Source organism: Hyla sarda, chromosome 5 (assembly GCF_029499605.1).
Source record: "Hyla sarda isolate aHylSar1 chromosome 5, aHylSar1.hap1, whole genome shotgun sequence".
NCBI classification, from domain to species: domain Eukaryota; kingdom Metazoa; phylum Chordata; class Amphibia; order Anura; family Hylidae; genus Hyla; species Hyla sarda.
Window position 1 is genome coordinate 262,463,612 of NC_079193.1, and position 18,400 is coordinate 262,482,011.

Genomic DNA, 18,400 nt, shown 5'->3' on the forward strand with positions numbered 1-18,400 from the left:
CATAATTGTCCGAACTATAAAAATGTAATGTTGGTTTAACTGTATGGTCAGTGGCGTATACGTAAAAAATAACCAAAGTCCAAAATTGCTTATTTTTGGTCATATGTATATAAAGCGATAAAAAAGTCCCATGAAAAGTACCGATTAAAGCTAGACACACTGCGCAAAAAAATTAGCTCTCATATAGCCCCATATATGGAAAAATTAAAAAGTTATGGGGGTCAGAAGAGGACTTTCTAAAACATAATTTCCATACAATATAATTTCTGAAAAGAAGTAAAACAAAATAAAACCTGTATAAGTTGGGTATCATTTTAATCCTATGGACCTACAGAATAAAGATAAGGTATCATTTTAGCAAAAAGTGCTCTGCGTAGAATCGGAAATCCCCAAAAGTTACAAAATGGTGTTTTCTTTAAATTTTGCCCCACAAATATTTTATTATTAGTATTCATTTATTCGTAGATTTTGTGGTCAAATTATTAGTATTTGTCATTAAAGTAAAATTGCTGGTGCAAAAAACAATCCCTCATATGGGTCTGTAGTAGAAAATTGAAAGTTTTATGATTTTTAGAAGGTGAAGTGGAAAAACAAAAGGGCAAAAATGAAACAAAAACTGATGTCCTGAAGGGGTTAATAAAAAGGAAAAACTTAAATATTCCATTGCCATAAGTATTCAGACCCATTACTGAGTGCTTAGTTGAAGCGCCTTTTTTGCAGCAGTTACAGCCTTCTGGCCTATAGATATTGCTACAAGGCTTGCACATTTAGATTTTGGTATTTTCTGCCATTCTCCTTTGCAGATCATCTTAAAGGGGTACTCCGGCGCTTAGACATCTTATCCCCTATCCAAAGGAGCGTGAAGTCACACGGGGGCGGAGGCGTGACCTCACACCCCACCTGCCCTGTGGTCACTGGTAATCAGACCCGAGCGAACATGCTCCGGGGACTGATTTTAACTGGGGTGCTGCGTGCAAGATCACGGGGGTCCCCAGCGGCGGGACCCCCGCGATCAGGCATCTTATCCCCTATGCTTTGCATAGGGGATAAGATGTCTAAGCGCCGGAGTACCCCTTTAAGGTTTGTCAGTTTGTATGGAGACCCTACGTGCATAGACTTGTTCAGCTCTGAAAGAGATGATAGATTTGGTTCAAGTCAGGGCTCTGGCTGGACCACTCAGAGACATTCACAGAGTTTCCCCTAAGCCACTCCTGTGTTGTCTTGGCTGTGTGGTTAGGGTCATTGGACGACATTTATCATTTGCATTTCTAGCTGTTTTGTTGTCTATATTTGGCGCAGTGTGGTTTTCAAATAGACATTGTTCACAATGTTGACTTGCAGTCAAGCTGAATAGAGAGGTCTCCACGTACCAGTTGCTCAAAAACATCCCCTTTAGTATGATTCTGCCAACCCCATTCTTCACCGTAGGAATGGTATTGGGTAGGTGATGAAGAGTGCCGTGTTTTCTCTGGACATGACATTTAGAATTGAGGTCAAAAACTTCAATATTGATAAATTTTTATCAGACCAAAAAAATAATGTTTCTCACAATATGAGAGTCTTAAAGGGGTACTCCGCCCCTAGACATCTTATCCCCTAAGATGTCAGATCGCTGCGGTGTCGCTGCTGGGGAGCCCCGGGATCCCCGCTGCGGCACTGCGCTATCATTACAGCATAGAGCGAGTTCGCTCTGCACGTAATGACGCGCAATACAGGGGCCGGAGCATCGTTATGTCACGGCTCCATCCTTCGTGACGTCATGGCTCCACCCCTCGTGACGACACGGCCGGCCCCTTTCAATATAAGTCTATGGGAGGGGGCGCGGCGGTCATCACGCCCCCTGCCATAGACTTGCATTAAGGGGACGGGCCGTGATGTCATGAGGGGCGGAGCCATGACGTCACGCGGCTCCGTCCCCTGTATCGCCCGTCATTACGCACAGAGCGAACTCGCTCTGTGCTGTAATGATAGTGCAGTGCCGCAGCGGGGATCCCTTTAAGGGTTCTTTTATGTAAACTCCATTTGGGCTTTCATGTGTCTTTTACTGACAAGAGGCTTCTTTTTGGCCACTCTGACCTAAAGCCCCAGATTGGTGGAGTATTGTAATGATGGTTGACCTTCTGGAAGTTTCTCCCATCTGCACACATTATCCTTGGAGCTTTGGGGTGACCATTGGGTTCTGGGTCAGCTCTGTTGCCAAGGCCCTTGACCCCCCGATTACTTAGTTTGGTCGGGTGGCCAGCTTAAAAAAAATAATTTCCATTTAAGAATTATGGAGGCCTCTGTGTTCTTGGGAACTTTCACCAGTGCAGCAAGAATATTTTAACTAGGTTTTTCCTGATATACATTGTCAGCTTTGAGACCTTACACAGACAGGGCTGTGTCATTCTAAATCGTGTCCAATCAACTGAATTTACCACAAAGGGACTCTGTTTACAGTGTAGAAACATTAAAGGTGTAGTCTGGGGAACAACACTAATCTTCAATCCACAGGATGAGGGATAAATTTCTGATCATCTCAGCCGGGCGAACCTCCAGTGATCAGACCCTTATCATGGGATAAGGGTCTGATCATCCTGTGAATAGGGGATAAGTGTAGTTCCCCGTGCTACCCCTTTATAAAAAAAAAAATAAAAAAAAAGAGGACCCCATAGCTAAATTTCATAGCAGCTGGCCTAAATTTTGATGGCCATGTCCATTTTAAATACTATTTCCATACATACATGACAATTAAAAAAAAAAAAAAATAATAATAATAATCACATTCTCATTATGGGGTATTGAGTGCAGAATAATAGGGAAAATGTAGCTTTATTTGATTTAAGCACAAGGCCACATAACAAAATGTGAAAAAATGAATAGGATTGAAAACTTTCCATGTTCCTTGTAAATGCACTGTAAAGTCCACATTTTACCACAGATAAACATTTTAGTTACCATAGCACCAAAGTTGATGCTGATGATTTTTTTTATACAGTGGAGGAAATGCAGTAAATAAAAAGTTGACTAGTCTGTGTGCAATTAAACCAGATACATATCAGTGACTCTGGCTGTTTGAAATTCTGGCACATTTTTAGACTGTCTAGTGTAAGCTTCTATAAATTGGCTTAGTTTTATGGTAAAAAAATGTTTACCAAAGTCATGCCCCCTTTCTGATGGTTTTCTAAAGCTATGCTCTAATTTTTAATAAGGCGAAAAAGTGTCTAAAACATAAAAATGTGGCACAACATGTTTTAGCCTTTTATTAAACTTTTTCATTGTGGTATTTTCAGTTGTTTGCACGAAATACACAATAAAAGGGTTCTCTGAGTTTTAAAAAATTGATGGCCTCCCGAACTGTATCAATATTAGATTGATGTGGTTCCCACTCCAGGCAGCCCCATTAATCAGCTGGTACAAGACGGCACAGCACTTGGGTGAGCAGTGCAGCCTCTGCAGTTTCTGCATGTGTTCAGTAGCAATGCTAATTGTAGCGACAGTGAGACAACACAGCGACCCCTTTAGTCATCTGATTAGTGGAGGTGTCAGGAGTCAAACCTCCACTGAACTGATATTAATGACCTATCCTGAGGATATGTATTGAGTCCCACTGGGAGGATCAATATGGATAACCACTGGAGCAAACCACTGTATTTTTACAATTGATTCTACAATTATCCTTTTATTGATTGGGTATCATAGCAACTCATTTCTAGGCAAATCATAGCCTCGTTCTCAGATATGCGATGCAAAATAATGTCCCTTAAGTTTACTATACCAAGAGTGAACCGCTGTGTTTGGCAAGAGGCGTTGATACAGTAGTGTTTACCACCAGGTCACTGCTTGCCGCACACAGGAGTTTTCACAAGGTATAGTGATACAGAGGGACATCATACATCCGAGGAAGAGGCTATGATTGGCCTATAAACGCATTATGATGATAACCATTCAATAAAGGAGATTTGTCAAATCAATACTGAGAATACAGTGGTTTAAGCCAATCATCCACATTCTTTCTCCTGTTGGGAATACATATTCTGCATATCTGCAATCTTGTGATATCCCCCTAGTGGAGGCAGCACCACGTAGTGTACTATTAATTGTACAAAGCTCTTTGAAGTTGTTGTGGCTAAACGAATTAAGGTCAGCAGCTCCCTGCAAGGGGTTACCCTTTATCGCTAACTTGGATTGCCGTACTGCTTTATGAGGAGCTTTACTGTTTTTATTTTTACAGGATATTCTTTCCTGAGGATAGGACATCAGTTTGTAAAACTGGATAACTATTTTAAAGGGAATCTGTCATAAGTGTCTCCCGCACTAACCTGTTGGTACAGAGGTGTAGTGTGGCTGCCACTGACAGCGATAATACTTACCTACCCCCAATCCCTGGTCCTGTTTGTCTGTTATCTTCCTTATTCCAGCTGCAGGCTTGGTACATGCCATGAGCATGCTGACTTCACTGCTGCTGATTCTCCAAGCCTGCTCACAGCGGGTCCCAGCGGAAGAGCAACAGCGATGATGTCAGCATACTCCTGCCGTGCACCAAGCCTGGAATTTGAAAGGTAACAAACAATTGGGACCACAGATCAAGAGTAAGTATTGTAATCATCAGTGTCACCCACACTAGACCCCTGTACCAACAGGTTAGTGGAGGGGGGACACTGATGGTGGATTCTTAAGTTCTGCTGATACATAGGGATCCAGCAACCTTGTTTTTTTTTCTTTTTTCTTGTTTCTTTTTATTTTTTTTACTGTAAGGTACTTTCTAGTCTGCAGATACTTTTATGAGATTAGCAAGGGTTTTTTGTAAAATATTCATCTTCACTCATGAACACTATATGAAATAGAATGAAAAAAATTGTGATAAAACCAAAAGGGGCCTCTAAGAACGTTGCAGCTTTAAAGAATGTTCTTTATAGTCCAAAAGATGTCTTTACTGTAAACCAACTTATAACAGCTTGCTTATTGATCTACAATTAGTGTATTCATTAGTGACTTAGTTTACTGTATATCACTGTGAAGACAGGATAGTAATTATTCTTTTTTGCACCTATGATAATGCTAAGACATTACATTTTATGAAGAGGACACTATCTGAACACCATGATCCCTCAGCACATAGCAGAATATTCTTGATTAAAAATGAATCATGCACGTTAAGCTGCATCTACCCAATGAGTTCACCACAACCTGAGGGCCCCGTCAATGAGGACAACAGGTCTAGATACATAAGTAAAACCAGAAGGCAGCCATTACCTTGACAGGTACTGGACCTGCATCTAGTATTTAAAAAAATATCTTTAAATGGAGAGTCGAAATAAAAAATAAAAACTTTTGACATTCCCTAGAGACATGTCAAAAAATGTTGTTCGGCCAATGTCTGGATATTTATACTCTTTCGCTAAGCGCATTCTCTCCAAGCTATGCCTTGTAAACCAATGAGCCCATCTCCTGCAGGAAGCGAAGCGCTCAGCTGCATATTTTTCTTCACTCAGACCCTGTGTGTATAATATATATATATATATATATATATATATATATATATATATATATATACATATATGTGGTTAGACTGGTATGGTTGCAAAAAAAAGTCCATTGTAACAGCATCCAAAATGCAGTTGGGCAAATGAATTAAAAAAAACTTTATTCCCCATAGCATAAAATGGGATTACAATGTTGTATGTTTTCTGCTATGGTAAATTAAGTTTTTCACTTGATCTAACCCACCCATGTCCCGAATGCTGTGAATTTGGACTTTTTGGCATTGAGCTGCATTTTAAATCATCAATAAATGTTGCAGATATTGTTTTGTTTTTTTTTGTTTTTTGCTATAGTTTGGTTGTACAGTCATGACCAAACGTTTTGAGACTTACACACATATTGGTTTTCGAGAAGTTTGCTGCATCACAGTTTTTATATTTTTGTAGAAAATGTCTAATGGGCTCAATAACCATAAACTAATAACCATAAAATAACTAGAGTTGAGTGAATCTACAGTAAGGCATCAATTCATTTAGTCGTGTAAAAGTCATTCTGTTTTCCAAGTGTCTCTTTCAATTCCCCATAGAAGTCTAGAATGAGACAATCCAGAGTCTCATTCTAGACTGTTGGGAATTCAAAAGGGCTTTTGCAGGCTGAATGGCTTTTGCAAGACTCGCGCTGGGTTCACATCACGTTTTATGCAATATGGGACCACATATGATGGTGGGGGAGCTAAAACCGGGCGCTCCCGTATCCCTGCTGTATGCGGCCCGTATGTGATGTATTTCAATGAGCCGACCGGAGTGGAGCGCTGACTCCGCTCGGCTCATTTTTGTCCCGTATGTGGTTTTCCCACCAGACCTAAAACCATGGTCCACCTCTGTTTTAGGTCTGGTGGGAAAACCGCATACCGGGCAAAAAATTAGCCGGCCGGCGTCAGCATTTCACTCATGTCGGCTCATTGAAATACATTACATACGGGCCGCATATGGCAGGGATACGTGAGCGCCCGGTTTTAGCTCCCCCCCAGCCGTATGCGGTCCCGTGTTGAATAAAACGTGATGTGAAACCAGCAGTATTGCATAAAACATGGTGGACCCAGCCTAATAAAGGACAATTCATAACATACGAGTTTGGAAAACCTTATTGAAGATTCACTCATCTGTCATGAACATAGGCTTACTAGACTTTTACTTCAATGTCTTAACTACTTCTAGGTCAGTTTAAGTTCATAACTTGGTTATAATGAGAATGTTTGTAGTTATCTTATTTTGGGGTACCATACTACAGTCTGACCTACTTAACTCTGTCATCAAAGGTTTGTCCCCTTAAAGTGAAATATCAGGTAAAAACCAACCAATGTTTATACCTAGTTTATTGTTCACTTATCCCTCAAAACTTTGTGTCATTGATTTTCCCTACCTGCTATAGCATAGTCTGAATATTGTCATGATCATTTCAAGTATCAGTACTCCATATGGACTATGACACCCATGTAGATGCTGAAGATTTCATTTTGTTAAGAAAGAAGATTACTGGGATCCGATGATACAAACATCTCCTAGTCCATGCTGAGTAAGGTTGAGTTCTACATAATACATTCTCCATGGGATGCTGCTGAGAGAGTAGTGGATGCATGGAATAGTCTTCCTGCGGAAGTTGTCGCTGCAAATACAGTGAAGAAGTTTAAACATGCATGGGAAAGGCATAAGGCTATCCTTCATATAAGATAGGGATAGGCATAAGGCTATCCTTTATATAAGACAGGGCTAGGAACTATTGATAGGATTCAGATTATTGGGCAGACTAGATGGGCCAAATGGTTCTTATCTGCCGATACATTCTTTGTCTCTGTTTAAAGTAATTTCCTGTTATGTGCTTCTGATGTATTGATTAAGATTGTTAATATCCATACTAAATAATTCTGGATGAACAATGTGAATTGATAAACTGTGTAAGATGACAGTATATCCACCCATAGAAGATTGAAGTAATTGTTATGCTTTTTTTAATAAAAATTTATGCAGAATACCATTTAACTAATTACAGTTTTCTTTTTGTCCTTTTGATCTTACACCTTGTTTGCTGCTTTCTGCCTTCAGCCATCTTGTTTTGCAACTGACTCATTTCACTCCCCACCACACCACTCTAGCCCCTCCACATCATCAACCAATTTGCGTAGGAGATGTAAGCAGAATTCCCATACATCATTGGCATGTAAGCCAAGTGCAGACTCAGTTCAGATGGCTGAGTCTGAATGGGACTTGGAGCAAAAAACTATGTTGTACCCCAGCGAAGATGAGTTGGCCCTGAGCTATAAACAGCAAGCTGGCAAAGGCGGGACAATGTTTTCCTTCTCCTTGCATCTTCCAGATTCATTCCCTTCTCTTTTGGATGATGATGGCTACCTTTCTTTCCCTAACATTTCAGAATCCAATTTCCTGCCTGAAAGTATACAGCATTATCTTCCAATTCGGTCTCCTTCTCTCGTCCCATGCTTCCTCTTTATCTTTTTCTTTCTGCTTTCCGCCTCCTTCTCTGTGCCATATGCCCTTACGCTCTCTTTTCCTTTGGCTATGTGCCTCTGCTACCTGGAGCCCAAGGCGGTCTCCTTGAGTGCCTCACTTGACAATGACCTGAGTGACAGTTCAGATGATGAGGTGTGTACCTCGGCATAGAACACATCTTACTTTGTGTTCAATGTTAGTCCTAAACAGTGCTAGAATGCTACCATACTGGTCCAACTTTCAGAGCCTCATTTATGTCTGCTTGCTACTATTTGGAAGTTTTGTTCATAGGCTAAAAGGGTTAGGCACAACACCTTTAAAACAATTCTGTACTAGTATTAAATAATTCTAAGAATGGTTAGGAGCCTATTAAAATTATATTCTGTAGAAATGATTTTTTATCTACTTTGTTAGTAAGGCTATTCTTATGATCAGAATCATAGAGTCCACAGAGATGTCAAAGAGTTGCCAAATAAAAAAAAACAAAAACAATTAATGCAATACTAAAGATAATATAATGTCTTCTTATAAAGATGGTTATTTTGGGAGTTATATAGGTAGAAAGGGAAGTTGCTAGGAAGTTTAAAATATGCATTGGCATCCCTGCAGACCATCTACATGAACAAGTTTTATACTATAATAAGTGGCAGATCTGTAAACTACAGTAAATGTACCTTTCATGTAGATCTCAGTGCTGAGACCCCCACACTCAATAGTACAACAGGAGCAAAGGGCATGGTAGCATATTCACTCCACGCCTCGCTGTGATCCCCGCCCAGCTTTACTAGACTGCCTCATTATAAGTCTATGGGACCATCTAGTAAAGGTGGACGGAGATTGCTAAGAGCCAGTGAGTGAATTAAGCATGTGCTTCTCCTGGTTCGTTCTAATGATCAGGGGAGATCTCAGCACTGGGGACCTTTCAAAACTTTTGAACTGTAAATGACAGAAGCACTGCTGAAGGTGCAACAGATAGTTAGACTATCCTATATATACACTTCTCTAGCTGTAAGAATGATCCATCTTGCATTTAAATAAGTTGAAAGAATATTGGGGCATTACTGATCATGTAATTTCCCAGTAAATAAATCTGTGTACACTTTAAGTATTTCATAACTAGTTTTTTTTCCCTAGTAAACAATTTTGAAAATTATAACCTACAAATCCAGTATATTTTACTGATTCTTTCCCATCCCCCAATGCACACACTGCATGTAGTCAAGTTTGTATACAGAGAGTACTGGCGGGCTGATTATAACTAGTTCGGTTTATTTAGATTTTGCTGCGAAAGTTAATGAAATTCCCAGAAAATCCCCTTAAGCAAACCAGCTTTAGTATTGCATGTCTGAGGCAATATGTAAGTCCAATGCAATATTAAGTCTTCTTATCAGTAATATGTACAGAATATTATATTTTTTCATACCAAAATAGCCCAAAGAGACAGAAGAGTGAATTATGATACTAAAATGACAGTTAAGTTTTTTACATATAAATAGCTTGTGCCTGATCCTTTCTATTCATTGTGTACTACATACTGCATGTTCTGTGTCTGACATGTCTGCATTACATTTGGCTATATACATTGTCAAAGCCAAAAGTGTTGTGTAAATCATTTTGTAATCCCAGAGCATGACGAGCAGTGCCAAGCTTGTTATTAGAAAGCTAATGAATGGAAGATAGGCGATTGAAATACACAGCTATTTAAATCATGTGCACATTATTTTGACCGATCACCGGTAATGGTGCAATTGATTAAGTTTTCCAGTATTGAAAACGACATGACTTCAGAACTCACTCAGAATCATTTAGTGTGTTCCCATTTTTCTTCAATAGATTTATTTTTGTTTTGCCTTTTTGGTAATGCAGACAGATCGGGCAGCTAGACACAAATCTGCAATTACAAATGAGGAGCTGAAAGTCAGGAGGCTGTTATAGTAGTCTCATCCAAGTATTTTACACCAAAAGACATATCTGAGAACAGATTAATATTACATGAGGAATATAATATTTCTAGCAGATTATAATACATCTAACATATAGTAATGTACACAAAACTATGAATGAACTCACAAAATGTATATGCCTTGCGTATTCCTCAGAATCTGTTCTGTTTGTGTTGTTATGCTTTTCTTTTATTTTCTTTCTTTTGGCTTCTGTTATTTTTATATATATTTTTTTTTTTTTTACAAATGGCAAAATGGTTTTGAGGTAAACATCATTACAGTTTCACAACATGGATTTATTCTTTGTTTCCGCTTCCATTTTGGAATCCATATCTTGTAAAACTAAATAGACTGACAGTGAACAGACGGATACAGCAGCTGATGGGGAAACCACTGCCACTGAGGTGTGTAAAATGCAGAGTTTATTCCCTAATGTAGTGTTTCACTCTGTTAGTGAAGTCTACGCAGAGGCTTCATTCTGTCAGTACAATATAAGCTTCTGTTATAAGGATATGATGTGCTGAGTCCACGTTTGGGAAAATATGGTCGTTTAGATACTTCACATGAAATCAGATGCTTTCCAAACATTGATAGTAATTTTCCATTAAAATTCAGAACTATTGGATCCGGTATAACAGGTGCAGATAGAAATTGTGTTGATCACATCAGAACTTAGAGCAGAAAAGACGTAACAGGCATGGGAAACGCCATCATTTTCCATTATTTGCTGTTTTTATACATAGACTCTTGCATATGTTTTGTCATTTTAACACAAGTCGTTATTTAAATCTTAACAGACAATTTTTAGACATATTTGCCCGTGATGTCCTCTTCAATGGCCGATTCAGAGCTTTCTTAAGATGTTCTTTATTATGTGATTCAGTGGGTGCTACAGCTGGAGTCTGTGGGTCACATGCAAAAGCATATCATATATTGCAAATATAGCACCTACAGGGCAAAAATTGCACCATGTGGTTATGGCTGCAACTCCTTTTGGAACAATGACCCTTCGTTACCACTTGGCCAATGTAGTGCATTCACGTACACCATTTGTAGATCCTCTTTATAAAGAATTATTTTAACAAAATGTTATGATTATTTTTCAAGGCTTTAAAGCTGTATAGAGCAACACAATTTAAGTTTAAAGGCACATATTTACATACACTTAAAATTGAACAATTAAGATACCATAAAATGTTCAGCAACCAAAGTATAGCATATAGAAGCCCTATTAACCTATAACAGCATTACAGAAGTTGCTCAGGTGTTGTATGGAGCTGTAATATGCCCATAGGCAGAGTTTAGCAAATTAGGTTGGGGCAAGGATGACTCTTCGGGTGAAGGTTCTGGGAAACAAAGATGCAGCTTGTTTATTTATTTATTTTTCATAGGAAGGCAGTATAAAGGTTTAACACTAATAATGCACAAATTACCAGTTTGGACATTCTGCCATTTAATGTTCCTGAATGCTGCTCGACAGTACCACCTAGTGGAAAATCCTTAGTAAAATCCTTAGAATTATTAATATTAAAGTTATGTTAGAACTGATATAAAGAATACAAGAATCATTGATTATCATTCTCACAACAAATGGTTGCTGTTTGGGTAGAGTTTTACACAGCACGCAAAAGGTGTAGCCAAGTTCAGCATTGTATATTTAATGCTTTTGTAACCTTGTGTAGTCCATGTGTACCTAGCTTAGTTTAGAAAATAATGTTGGAGCGAACCTTGAAAAAAAGTTCAGATTCTTTATCATTACACCAAAAACAATAACATTGCAACATATTGGGCAAAAGTCCATAAGACACATAATGTATGTGTAATAATGGTCAGTAATATACAGACTCTGATATAATTGCAGATACTCTAAGCCCAGAGAACAAAAAACGCTTCTTTTTTTTGTCCATCTCATACAGCTTGATAGGGGATGAAAATGTGAATAGAAGTAAGGTGTTGTTGGATTGTCTTTTATTGTGAATGTATGTCAATGTATTGAACTACCTGAGATCAAGAAAGGATATAGAGCATTAAGCCCCAAGGGTTCTCCTGAGCAGCACATTCTCTGTAGATACAATGTAATACAAAGTTACCAATATACTGTCATTTTTGATATTTTGCAATGCCTGCAGTCGGATCAGGACGAAGATGCTGATGTAAAAACTCAGGTAAAAACTCTTCAGAACTACAGATCTCTACAATTGTGTTTTTATGTTGTTTAGTGCCTGTCTGGTATCTGTGGAACATGAGGAAAATCATCATTGTCCAGTGTTTTGTGTGTATCTTAATGTTCACTCTCTTCACTTTTTCAGAATAGTCTCATTAAACGAATAAAGGGTGAAAATGTTTATGTCAAACATAGTAATCTTATGTTAGAGGTTGGTATTGATACATACCACTGCATGCACTTGTGTGTTGGATTTTTGGCATGGACTGAGTGTCCCCCACCTCCTAGTGAACTAAGTGGATTTTTGGTGTTCTTTATGCCAGACAATGTTTAGTTTCTATTTCTATATATTTTAAACTTTAATCTTTTTTAAAGTAGCTATATATATTGTGGTGTTCTATTAGAATTCACTTAAACGATCACATCTCACTATGGTAATCCCCTTCAAACTCTCACTCTTCACCAAATTGTGTTGTAGCTTTGTGGCAATAGTGACAGCCAGCTCTCGTTGGTAAGCCTGATACTAACCTATCTACTTTTTTTTCACACATCTTCCATGGCTGGAAAAGCAAACCACTAAAACAGAAATTCTCTTATGTTTTTTTATATATCTGTTGTTAAGCAGGCTTCAAAATACATTATTTGTCTGCAAATGAAGTTTCTGTTGCTTGTTTTTCCAGCTATATATTGTTCTGAAATTTCTTTTGAAAAATATATATTTTTTTTATATATAGGAGTTTGACAAAAATCAGGAAGAATTAATGAAACACCAGACGAACATTAGTGAGCTGAAAAGGACATTTTTGGAAACGTCAACAGAAACAACAGCCACCAGTGAGTGGGAGAAACGGCTGTCTTCTTCTCCAGTCCGACTTGCAGTGAGACAGGATGAAGCTCCTATGATTGAACCACTTGTGCCTGAAGAGGTCAGTGGCTGTGTGAATTTGTGTGTATGTGCTTATGTGCATCTGTATCTATTAGGGCTGCACGATATATCGCAATTGCAATCGAATCGCAATAATTGTGGATTGCAATATAGCGATTTGGCCCTTCGCAAAATTTGCGATTATCTAACAGTGGGCTGTACAAATGAGGGTCGGGGCTGGGTCGCACAGGAGCTGACACTCAGGTGAAATACGGGAGCAGAGCCTGGCTCCGGTGCAGCGCACTCCGACCCCTCCATTGTTCGGGCCGCTTACACGATTGGCCGCCGTACGTATTCGGCACACCCGTGCGGCGGGTCTATGAAGCAAGCTCAAGAGCTGAGCTTGCTTCGTAGTGGCTAATGCCGGACATTACCAATCCAGGTGATGTCTGGGATTAACCCTTTAGACGTGGCGATCAAATTTGATTGTGGCGTCTAAAATACTGGAAATAAGTAGCGATAGCTCAGTGGAGCTGATCGAGACAGCTGATCGGTCCCTACCTGCCTCCTTTCCGTACGATCAGTGCTTCCAGAATGCAAACAGCCTGTAGTAATGGAGCACCAATAAAACTGCTCAGTGCTATAGGCTTTTATGGCACAGCATTTATCAGTAACTGCAATCACAAGATTGCAAGTAGTAGTCCCCATTGCAGTGTTTTCTGAATAGTGCGCCTCCAGCTGTTGCAAAACTACAACTTCCAGCATGCCCAGACAACCAAAGGCCGGGCATGCTGGGAGTTGTAGTTAGGCAACAACTGTACACACTGTTTGGAAAACACTGCCCTATGGAGGACTATAAAATCGTTAAAAAAAATAATGAATGTTAATAAGCCCCTCCCCTGATAAAAGTTTAAATCATCACCACCTTCCCCATTTTTTAATAAAATAATGTAAACAAAAAAAAAACATGTGGTATTGCCGCATGCGTAAATGTCCGCACTATTAAAATACAACCTTAATGAAACCGCACAGTGAATGGCGTAAACATAAAAAAAACACAGCAAGATTGCAAAGTTTTGGTCACTTCACATACAAGAAAAAAATTCTAAAAAGTGATCAGAAAGTCCCATTAAAACAAAAATGGTACCGATAAAAACTACAAAACAATGTTCCAAAAAAAAAAAAAGCCCTCACACAGTCCCATATTTGGAAAAATATGAGTTATAGAGGTCAGAAGAGGACAATTTTAATCATATTCATTTTTCATACAAAAAAGATCTAATTTTTAGGTAGTAAATGAAAACAGAATAAAGATAATGTAATTTGTATCGAAAAGGAAATGTGCACTAAATTGTTGCTGAAATTGAAAGCTCTATGGCTATTAGAAGGCAAGGAGGAAAAAAAACAAAAAACCCTCCCCCTTCCGGTCATTAAACAGTACCTGTCATCACAAAAACTTTTTATATTTTGTTAATTAATGTAGTAGAAACAACTTTCTAATACCATGTCATTAAAAAAAATGATATTTATATATTTATTTTGACCACTAGGGGTCTCCCCACATGTCCAGGCCGCAGAGTTCAGACTCATGCATGAGTTCTCTCATAATGCAGCCTGGACACTGATGAGCACAGCTCAGCTCCCTGCCTGTCAATCAGACCCTGCCTGTCAATCAGGCAGACAGGAGCAAGTGCTTTCCATCCTGCATGGCGCACCTCAGCTACATTGAACACTGCCTGCAATGAGCATGTTTTGAAAGAGCATTATGAAGGAAATACTGGGCGAAAATGAAAAAGGAAAACTGCGTGGGGAAGGTAATGAAGAGGGCAACATATCAGCAGCATAATATAAAGCAATGGAGATGGTGGCAGGTACTCTTTAAAGAAGGTCACTTACTCCCAGTGCTCCCTCCCAGGTGGCTGCCCTGCATGATAGAGCAACACAACAAGGGACATGAAATGCTAAAGAGGTATTAAAGGGGTACTCTGGAAGAAGAAAATAATTTTTCATATCAACTGGCTACAGAAAGTTTATTTGCTTAAATTACTTCTATTAAATAATCTTAATCCTTCTTGTACTTATCAGCTGCTGTATGCTTCAAAAGAAGTAGAGTTGTTCTTTTCTGTCTGACCACAGCGCTTTCTGCTGACACCTCTGTTCATGTCAAGAACTGTCCAGAGTAGGAGTAAATCCCTCCTGCTCTGGACAGTTCCTGACATGGACAGAGGTGTCAGCAGAGAGCACTGTGGTCAGACAGAAAATAAAGACTCAACTTCGTCTGGAGCATACAGCAGCTGATAAGTACTGGAAGAGTTAAGATTTATTTATTTTTTTAATAGAAGAAATTCACAAATCTGTTTAACTTTCTGGAACCAGTTGATTTGGAAAAAAAATTGTTTTTCCACTGTAGAACCCTTTTATCCCCCATTTCATATCCAATCCCCTCCCTTTTTTTGTTCAGTAAGTGAAAATGAAATTGGGAGAGTTGGCTATATGGAATAGGGGGATTGGACATTAAATAGGGGGATTTCACTATTGATTTGTTATATCGCAATCGCATACCGAAATCACAATATTTACTTCCATAATTGTAATCGCACATTTTCCCCATATAGTGCAGCCCTTGTATCTATTGAACTGCAATATGTATTTTTTCTAGGATATATATATAACCTAACATAGAAAGGGTTCCTTACAATAATAGTCTTTAACCCCTTAAGGACACAGCCTATGTTGGCCTTAAGGACACAGTCAATAACATTTTTGCATTTTTTTTTCCCTCCTGACATTCCTACAGACTCATATGAGGGCTTATTTGACCGATTGTACTTTTTAATTAAACTTTTTCATTTTACCATAAAATGTTTGGCACAACCAAAAAAATATTATTTGTGGGGAGAAATTACAACAAATCAGTATGTTTAAAATTGCTCTTTTCTGACACCCTAAAACATTCTAATTTTTCTGTATACAGGGCTGTATGAGGGTTCTTGTTATGCACTGTGATCAATAGTTTTTCTTAGTACCATTTTTGTTTTGAGGGAACTTTTTAATGGCTTTTTATTACCTTTTTTTTGGGACATATAATGTGACCAAAAATGAGCAATTCTGGGGTTTAGTATTTTTAGGCCCCTTGACACTGCTGTTGTGCCCCGTCTGAAAAGGTTTGTTATGCACTTTTTTGTGCCTTTAATGTCAGTTATCTGGACGGGGCACAATGGGCAACAACGGGTCACGACAGATCACATTTACTATTATGGGGTCTGTCGTGTGCCGTTGTTTTTTGTGTGATGGGAATAGCGGGAGAAAAAGACAATGCATGATGTATTTTTTTCTCCCGCTATTCTCCCCATTTTTCCTGACATCCGTCGCAGTGCCATGTCACAATGGCAGTGTGAAAGAAGCCTTACACGTTTATACTGTACACCATGTGGTATAATAAACATTATGGGGGAGATTTATCAAAACCAGTGCAAAGGAAAAGTTGCCCATAGGAACCAATCAGATCGCTTCTTTCTTTTTGCAGTGGTCTTGTTAAAAATGAAAGAAGCAATCTGATTGGTTGCTATGGGCAACTTTTGCTCTGCACAGGTTTTGATAAATCTCCCCCTATATTTTAATAGATCGGAAACTTACGCAAGCTGGGATACTAGATATGTTGTGGTTTTTCTTAATTTCTTTATTTTTTTATTTTTTTATAATGTGAATTCCTCAGGCATTTAGCCCTGCTTGCCTGAAACAGGGCTAAATGCCTGAAATATTCACCTGCCCGGCACCCAGAACTGCATATCCCGGGCGTCAGGTGATAACATTTCTACACCCCTGATTGCAAGACCAGCCATAAACACACAGGTACAGGCACTATATTATGAACTACATTAAAGTGTAGATAAATATAATGAAGAAATTATATGACCAGTCCTCAAGGATATTGAAAAGAGTGAAAAAGAGAAAGAATAGAAAGGAAGAAGCAAAAAGATGGAGATAAAAGATGTGGACAAATTGACAGATAGTAGATCACAAATAAAAGTATGGAAATTAAACTGATGCTGACTATAGTAAGCCTATCTTTATTACAGTGATAATAAAAGTACCTGCAAAATAAACTTAAACAATCATGTACATTTATTAAGTGAAAATAATAATAAAATAATATTAAAACACCTGGGCAGGGCCCTTGCCCAGGTATTAGAGATATGCTTAAAAACAATTAACTTATAACATTTCTTGTAAATGATAGATTGCCAACCTTCTTATAAAAATAATTGTTTATAAAATATTGTATATAAAATAGCAGCCAATGACCAAAGTCAATGTGATAGTTCTAGTCTATTTTAGCAGCCACAGTAGTTGGGATTGTTCATCTCATGAAGCCAATGTACTGTATTGGTAACAGAATGGATACAAAGTGTCCGTTAAATATAGCAGATGAGATGAGCGATACAGTTATGTCTCCCACTTTACTTCAAAGAACGATCACAGTATAGGACATTCAGAGCAGTACCTTATTTGTAGTCTTCACCGTGTTGCACGGCAGCTGACTGTCTCCGGAGCGGCAGACTCCTGGAGACTGGGATGAATCAGCACCCGCACGGACTAAAACGAGGGCAACCACCAACCTGGCATAGGTGCAGGGGTTCCTCCGGGAAGGCGTATGTGAAGGTACGTTGGTCCCAAATGATGCGCTGTTGTTCTCTGAGATGTATGGAGCCGGCATCCAATATGAAGCAGTGGGTGAATGGAGTTATGCTGGGCACTAGTCATTCGCCCGTCTGCCTAAGGAGTAGCGATCGGCTGTGAGCCGGCGTCCTCGTGGTGTGAATAGCGCGCTATTCAGTAGTGGGCCACGAGTCTGGGTACTGCAGCGCTGGCAAGGCGGTATTGGCTGACTTGGTGGCTGATATAAACAAAAGATGGATGTGGCAATACTTAAAGATTGAGGCTAAACGCGTTTCACCACAATTGTGGTATTCCTCAGTAGCCTTAATATATTAGAAAAAGCTTTTCTAATATATTAAGGCTACTGAGGAATACCACAATTGTGGTGAAACGCGTTTAGCCTCAATCTTTAAGTATTGCCACATCCATCTTTTGTTTATATCAGCCACCAAGTCAGCCAATACTGCCTTGCCAGCGCTGCAGTACCCAGACTTGTGGCCCACTACTGAATAGCGCGCTATTCACACCACGAGGACGCCGGCTCACAGCCGATCGCTACTCCTTAGGCCGACGGGCGAATGACTAGTGCCCAGCATAACTCCATTCACCCACTGCTTCATATTGGATGCCGGCTCCATACATCTCAGAGAACAACAGCGCATCATTTGGGACCAACGTACCTTCACATACGCCTTCCCGGAGGAACCCCTGCACCTATGCCAGGTTGGTGGTTGCCCTCGTTTTAGTCCGTGCGGGCGCTGATTCATCCCAGTCTCCAGGAGTCTGCCGCTCCGGAGAC

At 39.3% G+C, this 18,400-nt stretch overlaps 1 protein-coding gene across 15 annotated transcripts in view; it reads left to right on the plus strand.

Annotated features, from left to right (window-relative positions):
- EPB41L3 (erythrocyte membrane protein band 4.1 like 3) overlaps positions 1-18,400 on the plus strand; it is a 267,751-nt gene that overhangs the window by 215,369 nt on the left and 33,982 nt on the right. For 12 of the 15 annotated variants that reach the window (XM_056521616.1, XM_056521618.1, XM_056521619.1 and 9 more), the window contains exons 13-16: positions 7,566-8,123; positions 10,264-10,317; positions 12,043-12,078; positions 12,812-13,003. In XM_056521616.1, coding sequence (XP_056377591.1) covers positions 7,566-8,123; positions 10,264-10,317; positions 12,043-12,078; positions 12,812-13,003 — 840 coding nt within the window. The remainder of the gene's footprint in view (positions 1-7,565; positions 8,124-10,263; positions 10,318-12,042; positions 12,079-12,811; positions 13,004-18,400) is intronic. The other 3 variants (XM_056521624.1, XM_056521623.1, XM_056521625.1) reach the window with 2 other exon arrangements.